We start from the raw sequence: 10313 nt of genomic DNA on the forward strand, positions 1-10313 counted from the left end.
TATATGTCACTTTAGAAAAAGTTCTATTTAATATATACACTCTATATGCTGTAATTATTTATATGCAATAACGTGCATATGCTCTATATACGTATACGTACGTATTTTTAATGCATAGAACTTTGACCCCGTGGAAGCAGTATCATTTAGGTCGTATGATAAGCCATGACTCATTGAGGTGCCGTGTGGAAAAATGCATAATCAGTTATGTCACGTGAAGTCATGTGATTATACATTGTATACAGAACTCAGGAACGAAACTATAATACATGAATTTTTTAAAAGAAAGAGGTGGTGAGATTTAAGGGGAGGGGAGGGGGGGGGGGGAGGGCACCATTCTACATATCAAGCGACTTTCCTATAACAGTAATGAAGCAACGATGCTATTCACTACGTTTTAGCATCTAATGATTACAACAGTACTGTGTGTTTACATGTACAATTTCTAGGGCATATCGTGGTATACTAAAGAAACTATGTGTTAGGATGCATTATTTTTTTAATTACATCACTTAACTAAGGATCGATTAAATAAACAATCAAGATAAGACATAAATAAATATAATCATTCTTCTTCAAAATATTAAATCCTCTACAACTATAATTTATTAGTTTTTTCATCTCGCTTTGATTCTTACCAGTTAAATGAACGTTTAGATTTTTATTGGGTTTAATATAATTCAAAAATTATAAAACATTTTTATATAGGACAAAAACTGTTTACAGTCTAGATAAATGCGTATGCTACGAAATGGGAGTATAAAAAATATGTAGCATACACATACCGGATTTGTATAATGTAAACTTGAATATTGTTGAAACAAGAATATTTCATGTTTATTATGCGTATATACATACAACGCTTTATACAAATGTCTAGAGTAATGTGTGCAATATATTCAGTGCCGTGTGAAAGAATTTCAGCTAGATGTATATTGTATAAAGTGGTCGTGTGCAAAGTGATATACAGGGTGGTGTGCATGTATGTACTTCCTTCTGAGTATAAAACTGAGATTGTATAAAATATCGTCAAATATTCATCTTCAGTAATCACTGATTTGCGATCCGTTCCTCTGCTCTCACTAGCCAAGGATTCACGATCCACTCCTCTCCTCTCACTAGCCAAGGACTCACGATCCGTTCCTCTGCTCTCACTAGCCAAGGACTCACGATCCGCTCCTCTGCTCTCACTAGCCAAGGACTCACGATCCGCTCCTCTCCTCTCACTAGCCAAGGACTCACGATCCGTTCCTCTGCTCTAACTAGCCAAGGACTCACGTTCTGCTCCTCTCCTCTCACTAGCCAAGGACTCACGATCCGTTCCTCTGCTCTCACTAGCCAAGGATTCACGATCCACTCCTCTCCTCTCACTAGCCAAGGACTCACGATCCGTTCCTCTGCTCTCACTAGCCAAGGATTCACGATCCACTCCTCTCCTCTCACTAGCCAAGGACTCACGATCCGTTCCTCTGCTCTCACTAGCCAAGGATTCACGATCCACTCCTCTCCTCTCACTAACCAAGGACTCACGATCCGCTCCTCTCCTCTCACTAGCCAAGGACTCACGATCCGCTCCTCTCCTCTCACTAGCCAAGGACTCACGATCCGTTCCTCTGCTCTCACTAGCCAAGGACTCACGTTCTGCTCCTCTCCTCTCACTAGCCAAGGACTCACGATCTGCTCCTCTCCTCTCACTAGCCAAGGATTTACGATCCTCTCCTCTCCTCTCACTAGCCAAGGATTTACGATCCGCTCCTCCCGCTAGCCAAGGACTCACGATCTGTTCCTCTCCTCTCATTAGCCAAGGATTTACGATCCGCTCCTCTACTCTCACTAGCCAAGGGTTTGTGTCCACCACTCTCTTCTGTAAAAGGAAAAGAGCGGATCGTGAACCCTTGGCTAGCAAATGTAATGACATATATGTATATAAATCTACCTGTACTTGGGACTATTTCTATAACACGCATTAACATATTTTAAGGTTTTTCATTTCTTGTGTATTTAGCGTTAAAATAATACACTCTCACATCTTTTCTATTGAATGTGTATACCTGTGCTGTGGTGTGATTTACTTAACAAACAAAATTTTAAATCATCTAGACTATCATGCATTTCTCAAATATAAGATGTGTAAAAATTGATAATTAACCCTTTGCTTCATATACACTACACACCGTTTGACGTATATCGTGTTCCTATCGATCGATATAACAGGGTCAGGGGCTCTTTCAAAACTCGTTGAGGCAGAGGAATGCTATGTATACAGAAGTTTATCACTTGTACGAGTAGTATGTATCTCATGCTGGTGGGATTTGATTGCACGTACTAGCAATATACATAGATCAGAATATTTTGTTAATTATTACACTTACATATATAATCAATATACACATTATATAACATAGGTAAATGTAAAATGCAAAGAGAAAGTAAGCTGGCACTTCTTTTATCTACAGAGGTTACACAGAAACATATTAATGATTTTAGGAATATCGTTTATAAACTATCATTTACTTTATTTTAAAACTAGATTGTCCGATAATTATTCTTTAAAGGTTTTAAAAGTCTTCATAGATGATATACAACAATTGGAAAAAATCAACAAATCAACAAATGGCGGTTATTTTTTATTTTCATGAACAATACTTTACATGTAAATGTAAAGCAAAATGTTTACCTGACACATCTGTGTATATAGTTATCATATGCCATTGCTTTTTTTCAATATTACAATGTAATATTATGTATAAAATATACCGATAGCAAGTTCAAAATAATAAGTCCTCTTATGTTTGCAACCAACATTTTTTCCTATTTCCTTAACAAAATTTTTAGGGAAGAGCATTTATTTATTCTTTATTGAACAATGAAATCACATAAATCAATAAAATTGTGGTGGATCGAGAATTCGGTTTAGGGTTTTTTGATTAATCCTTTTTAATGGAAATACTTAATGGTGCCTCTTCGTTTGAATTGTACAAAATTCAAATAAAAGTCAAATAAATTCAAATTTAAATAAAAGAAGATCTACAAAATGACTTAAGTGTGAGGGAACGTTGATGAAGGACTATCCTGTAGAGGCATGGATCAAAATAAATTTTAGACGAGATTATAATTATGCATAGTATGGTACCTTATTGATTTAGCTCTCAGTAGTTCATGCTAGCTTTGTTCTTTTCTAAATGTTTAAGATCAATTCTATGTAAGAATCAAAGATTTATAAAAAGGTCTGGCCACGCATAGTCACTAATTTTCCTTATATTTCATACATGGACACAGCTTGGTGTAAAACGCAAAAAACCACTAAAAGTTGGTTGCTAGGGGTAACCGTTGCCATAGTAATTGAGGCTAAAGATTAAAGAATTTTTTTGCAATTTTTTAAATTGGAACTTGTAAAAATACAACTTATTTTTCATTATATAACTCAAAAAGCTTTGTAATGCAACAGAGAAGTGTTGTTGCTATGGAAAATTACGTTGCGTTAAAAATCACACAGAAATTCTTAATTTTGGAAAGTCCATAGCAACGGCAGTTATTTTTGGAAAATTTCAGACTTTTTAAAGTGTCATGAAAGTTAAGGAGATACTTTATTTTTTCTCACCTTTTAATTTTATATATTTATTCATTATAAGTGAATAATATCCATTCAAAGATGCCTAAAAAATATTATAATTTTCCTTATTTTTAAGCTTGTTACCATAGCAATGGTTCTCAATTTTCGTATTTAAATTTTTTAATTGTACAATCATAATAGTGTTAACCAAAAAATCCATTTTGTCATCGTTGTTTATCCGCCCACATCGAGTCGTCGTGTAAGGACTGTGACCCAGCCCTAGGATTTCCCTGTCCTGTGTGTCGGGCGTTTGTTCCAGCACCAGGGGTTTTGCATCAATATCCTATTAAAGATTAGGCGAGTAGGTTCCCAGAGAATTTGTTTTTAAGTAACTGTATACGAAAGCAGACTTCTTCGACCGACCTTTGGTGTGGACCTTGCAAAATAGATTGTGAAATTGACATTAAAGCAGGAAGTTGGTGCGTGGAGTGCGAAGATTCTCTGTGTGAGAAATGTAGTCAAAACCATAGAAAATACAAAGCATTGTAATCCCATCAGATATTTCCTTTAACGAATTATGGGTTGGATTATACCAGATCTTTGAAACTGTTAGAGACAGATCTTTTGAAATGTTGTGATAATCACGAGAACAGAAATATCGAGTTTTTGTGTGGAACTCACCAGACGGGATGCTGTTCCCTCTGTATTGTAAATGAGCATAAGCATTGTGAAAACATTTCTACACTTTTAAAGGCAGTTGACACGTTTTCAGATGAAACGAAAGTAAAACTTGTTCAAGAGATAAAAGACCTTATTTCAAAGATTGAGACTATTGTCCAAAAAGAAAAACAAAACATTTCTGATATAGATGACAAAAAGGACACATACACTGAGAAAATCACAAAAATGATTGAAGAAATGGTTAATCGATTAAAAACTCAAGAAAAGACATACTTGAATCAATTGGCAGAGATTTCTAAGGATGCTAGACAGAAACTGGAGAGATCACTAAGATTATTAGAACAAAGGAAGATGTACCTTGTACACTGGTTAGAAATCGTATCAACAGCTTCACAAAATATAAAAACAGAAAATTTCTTAAAATGCTTAAAAACTAAAAAAGTATTGGAAGCAGTGGAAGATTTACCTCTAATTCAAATGAGCTTTGACCTGAGTGCCAAAGTAAGTAGAGGAATTGAAATGATGGATTCCCTTGGTACATTATTTAGTGTAAAATTAACTGAACACAATGTCAATTTAAGTGACATTCAAGAGAAAATAATATTAGAAAAAACACAAGCTCTTACCTCATCCTCAAGCCATGTGATTGAATCCAGTGAATGGGTTTCAAAAACCGATGAAGCAAACAACAGCCGTGAATGGAACACAAACCGTGTAGTAGAGACCGACATCAGAGAATGGGATACAGACCGTGTAGTAGAAACTGCCATCAGTGAGTGGGACACGGACCATCTAGTAGAGACCGACTTCCGTCAATGTGACATGGACCGTGTAGTAGAGACCGACATCAGAGAATGGGACACAGACCGTGTAGAAGAAACCGCCATCAGTGAGTGGGACACGGACCGTCTAGTAGAGACCGACTTCCGTCAATGTGACATGGACCGTGTAGTAGAGACCGACATCAGAGAAAGGGACACAGACCGTGTAGTAGAGACCACCATCAGTGAATGGGACACAGACCGTGTAGTAGAGACCACCATCAGGGAATGGGACACAGACCGTGTAGAAGAAACCGCCATCAGTGAGTGGGACACGGACCGTCTAGTAGAGACCGACTTCCGTCAATGTGACATGGACCGTGTAGTAGAGACCGACATTAGAGAAAGGGACACAGACCGTGTAGTAGAGACCACCATCAGTGAATGGGACACAGACCGTGTAGTAGAGACCACCATCAGGGAATGGGACACAGACCGTGTATATTAAAACACTGTTATAGCGAACACGCTTATAATGAATTGACGCTTACAGCGAACTGGTTTTCATTACCTGTGACTTTATTACACTTTCTAAACTTGACGGATATAACGAATTACGCTTATAACGAAGTAAAATATCCCGTCCCTGGGACTTCGTTATAAGCGTGTTTTACTGTAGTAGAGACCGCCATCAGTGAGTGGGACACAGACCGTGTAGTAGTGACCGCCATTAGTGAAAGAAGAGAGCAAAACCCTGAAACGGGACACAAACAACACTATAGAAGAGAGCAAAACTCTTGAACGGGATACAAACACTAAAGAAGATAGCTAGACCGGTGGATGGGTCAAAAACACTAAAGAAGAAAGCAACACCCGTGGATGGGACACAAAAACTAAAAAAAGACTGCAAATCCCGTGGATGGGATACAAACACTAACACTAACGAAGATAGCAAGACCCGTGGTTGGGACACAAAAACTAAACTAGATGCTGTCATTTGACAATAATACCCGCACCAAGTGTTTGCCCCTAAATAACACTGTTTTGTTAAAGTACCAGTTTTAGTAATTGCAACAAAGAAGATTGCAAACAGTGCAAAATAAATGACATGCATGTAATTGTATTGCGCAATGGTTTTCAACTGCCAGGACAGAAGATATAATTACTGATTGAAGGTGGTATAAGACACATGTCAATATTTATGTGGATAAAAATGCGTTTTAATCAAAATTCTTTTATGATGATGTTTTAGAATTTTAAAATTTTACAATACCTAAAAAATTTAAGTTTTTAAATTTTTGGAAACTTAAGTAAGTTAAAAATAGAAAAGCCCCAGCAGGATTTGAACTCTCTACTTACGGACACGTAGTTAACGCTATAACCGATTTCACTTCACTGTTAGGTAATATTTCAATTATTTTAATAGCGAGTGTATCACAATATGCAGGTGTCATGTACCACCTTAAGACTGAAATGTGTGCTTTACATAGTTATTTAACTGATAAAATAGTGCAACTGGTGTTGAGGAATAAAGTCATAAAAATACATGCATGTTACAAATAACTTATCTTTGTCTAAAGTTACGTACACAACACAAGTCTGCAGGCCGCATTAGCGGGTACTAGTTTTACCCAGCTCTTCGGTTAGAAGGGTTTCACGTGGTGAACATACCGCTATGTGTTTTCCATATGCAGAACGGGATTAATTAACATGCATGAACATTTCTTTTGCGATGATCAGCTAAAGGGATTCATATTGTGATCTGAATGGATTATCATCATGATCAATATAGGTAAGCATAATACATGTAGTAGCACAATATTATGAGACAACGGTATAGGTATAAGTATTACTTTCACCTCCTAAATAAGTGATCTTTCTTTGCCAACATACTGTATCATCATCTTTTAATATTTGAATAAGCTTATCATCATTACCTATCCCATCGCATTTGTACAGTTTCTGTCATTTTAATTGCAAAGATTTTTTTTTTCATTTGTCTGACTTACACTATTGAGTTGACTCCATATTGACCCTGTAACATTTTGTAATAAATTTGTGAATTACATGTAAGTTAGTGTGGAGACTTATTATAATGTTTATATGAGTTATAATAGGAAGAAACCGGTCTTTTTTAGGTCACCTGAATAAACGCTATCCGTTTTCGTCCGTCGTCGTGCGTCGTGCGTTAACCATTTTACATTTTTTACTTCTTAAAAACTACAAGTCCAATTGTTACCATTTTTGATGTGAGGCATCTCTATGGTAAGAGGAATCTAAATTGTGAAAGTCATGGCTCTACCACCCCCGGGGCACCACAGGTGGGGCCAAATATGCAAAAAAGCCAAATTTTCAAAAATCTTCTAATCTACTCCCACACATGTGAGGAATAAACTGGTTGCATGGTTACGATGTCAATGAAGCCCTCAACCAAATTGTGAAATTCATGGCCCCTGGGGCAGGGTTTCAGGCTCTAGGGTGGGGCCAATATGACCATATAGTTAAATGTATTGAATCTTAGAAAATCTTCTTCTCTACTCCCATATATATTTGTTAAAAACTAAATCCATGATTATGATGTCCATGAAGCCCTCTACCATAATTGTGAAATTCATGACCCCTGTTTCAGGGGATCGGGCTCGGGGGGGGGGGGGGGGGGGGGGCAATATAGCTATATAGTAAAATTGTATAAAATCTTAAAAAATCTTCTTCTTTACTCCCACACATGGGAAGATGGGGGAATAAGATGGCGCAACTGCCCATTTGGTTTAGTAGTAAAATACAATTTCAAATGCAGCACTTTAAAACATCACCATTTCTGTCGCAATATAGTTAATAACCCACTCTGCACATGCGGTAAACCCGAAACTAACGAACACTATCTTCTTGAATGCCCCTTATATACCAATGCAGGAATGTTGCACTTGGATATTATACCTTTCCATACTGACGTCAACATATTATTATATGGGGATACAAATCTTTCTTCAGCAAATAATGAAACAATATTCAATGCAGTTCACAAATTCATTTCAGCATCAAAACGTTTTCAAACATAAAAATTTCTCACACATCCTACACTGTTATCTTACTCACCCTGCATCTTATTTTTTCCCATAACGTATTTTTTACATACACATTGTTAGTTTAGACGTAAATTTTTCATAAACGTGATTACAAAGACATTCCAACCTGGGCTCTTCAATGATTTATAATTTGTAAATTATATTTAAGGAAACGGATTAATATTTTAAAGTGTTTACTTGTTTCCGAATCCTTGCCTAATTATGTATCATTGTATATATATGTTGAACGTTGTATTCATAATAAAATATGGTTTATACTAAATGGCATTGCAAATTTTTTTTACTTTAAGAAAAAAAACCCGTCAATTTATTTACAGTGTAAGGAGGGATTCATGGATTGCGTGGATCCAAAAAGTTTTTCGGGAGGGGGGGGGGGGGGCAGTTATTTGAGTTTGCCGGGGGGGGGGCATATTTGGCAATTTTATAATGTAATTTAAAGAAATTTGTTTAATTTTTGGAGGGGGAATCTAAACACCCCCCCCCCGACCCCATCTCTAGGTCCACACATTGCACATCTATAGGACAGCCCCTATCATATCCCAAGATATTATGTGTCTATTCCTTAAATCATAAGAGGAGTTCTGGGATGTATTTTTTTTTAGGAGTGATAAATGCCAATTTTCTGCAACTATTTGACTTCCTGGATGAAATTTAAATTTTTAAAACCTTATTGCACATCTACAGGACAACCCCTATCATATTCCAAGAGATGACGTAGCTACTCCAAAAGTTGTAAGAGGAGTTCTGGGAATCATACATGTTTTGCAAAAAAACGTCATATATTTGTTGCTTTGTTCACCACCGATCCTCGTGGTAAAAAAAATTTTGAGACCTGATCACACTTTAGAATGACACCCCAAATCATATTCTAAAAGATCATTTGGCTACTGCAAAAAATATTAACGTTTTTGAAACCAGATTTTTTGTAAAAAAAAAAATCGTTATTTTTCATGCACCAAATGACCGCCAGGACAAAATTGAAATATCTGAAACCTTAAGCTTATTGCGCATCTATAGGACACCCCAAAACATATTCCGAGAGATGACTTGTCTATTGTTGAAAATGTAGGAGGAGTTCGAGGAAAATGGTTTTTTGTGAAAAATACGTCATTTTTTTTACCAATTATTTGACCCCAGGACTACCAGAGAATTTTTGAAACCTTTTTACAAAACAACTTGACACCCCAAATCAAACTCCAAGAGTTCAGTTTGCTGATTTATAAGATGTAAGAGCAGTTTGAGAAAGTAAAACGTGACAGACAGACGGACAGACGGACGGAACAGTGTAACAATATACCCGAACTTTCTTTAGAAAGTGCGGGTATAAAAGAGAACAAACCCCGTGAATGGGATACAAACACTAAAGTTAGCAAAACTATTGAATGGGATACAAACACTAAAGAAGATAGCAAGACCCCTGGATGGGTAAAAAACACTAAAGAAAGATAGCAAGATCCTTGAATGGGACACAAAAACTAAATAAGAGAGCAAATCCCGTGGATAGGTCAAAAGCACTAAAGAAGATAGCAAGACCCTTGAATGGGACACAAACAACATTAAAGAAAACAGCAAGACCCGTGGTTGGGACTCTACACTGGCGTTCCCCCATCCTTACGTACCATTTTCATCTCCTTTCTATGGCTAGCATCCTCTGATTCAAGATTTTGCCGTCGCCCTCCCTTATATTATTGCCATCCCCCTTTTTTTCAGATTCACTGTCACATGCTTGTGCGAGTATTCAATTTGTCTGCACCGACTGGTGCGTTATAGGACCAACGACATCCAAAAATAAAAATTCAATGCTTTAAAAATTAATAACTACAGTTGTCGTTCGTTTTCTACGTTAATGTAACATATTTGACCACAAAAATAGTCATTAAGATGAAAATTGGTGAAAAATGTCTCAGAACCCCTCTGTATAATATATTTTGTGTTGTAAATAGGGACGGTGAATTAAGTGTGTACTTACATGTGATGATTCAATTGCATACCAGTATATTTGTTTAAGATATGTTATTTATCAGAACAAGACTTTCATTGCTGTAAACACCGTCCGCAGATGTATATGGTGGAAGTGGGAGATTCATACCGTCATAAAGACAATGTGCAAATCGTTTAGCGAATCTTCACCAAAAATGGTTGACGTAATAAATGTATAAATGTGTTAGCTCTATGGATACGTATTGTAGAAACTTCGAAAAGAAGAAATGTGAACCAGATGAAAAGAATAGA

At 36.6% G+C, this 10313-nt stretch overlaps 1 protein-coding gene across 1 annotated transcript; it reads left to right on the plus strand.

Annotated features, from left to right (window-relative positions):
* The first annotated feature begins 4711 nt into the window (after nt 1–4711).
* On the plus strand, nt 4712–5503 carry LOC136274753 (uncharacterized). Its single transcript, XM_066082341.1, has one exon. It carries the CDS (start codon nt 4712–4714, stop codon nt 5501–5503), a length of 792 nt encoding a protein of 263 aa, XP_065938413.1.
* The last annotated feature ends 4810 nt before the right edge of the window (nt 5504–10313 follow it).

The sequence above is a fragment of the Magallana gigas genome, chromosome 4, assembly GCF_963853765.1.
Source record: "Magallana gigas chromosome 4, xbMagGiga1.1, whole genome shotgun sequence".
Taxonomy (NCBI): Eukaryota; Metazoa; Mollusca; class Bivalvia; order Ostreida; family Ostreidae; genus Magallana; species Magallana gigas.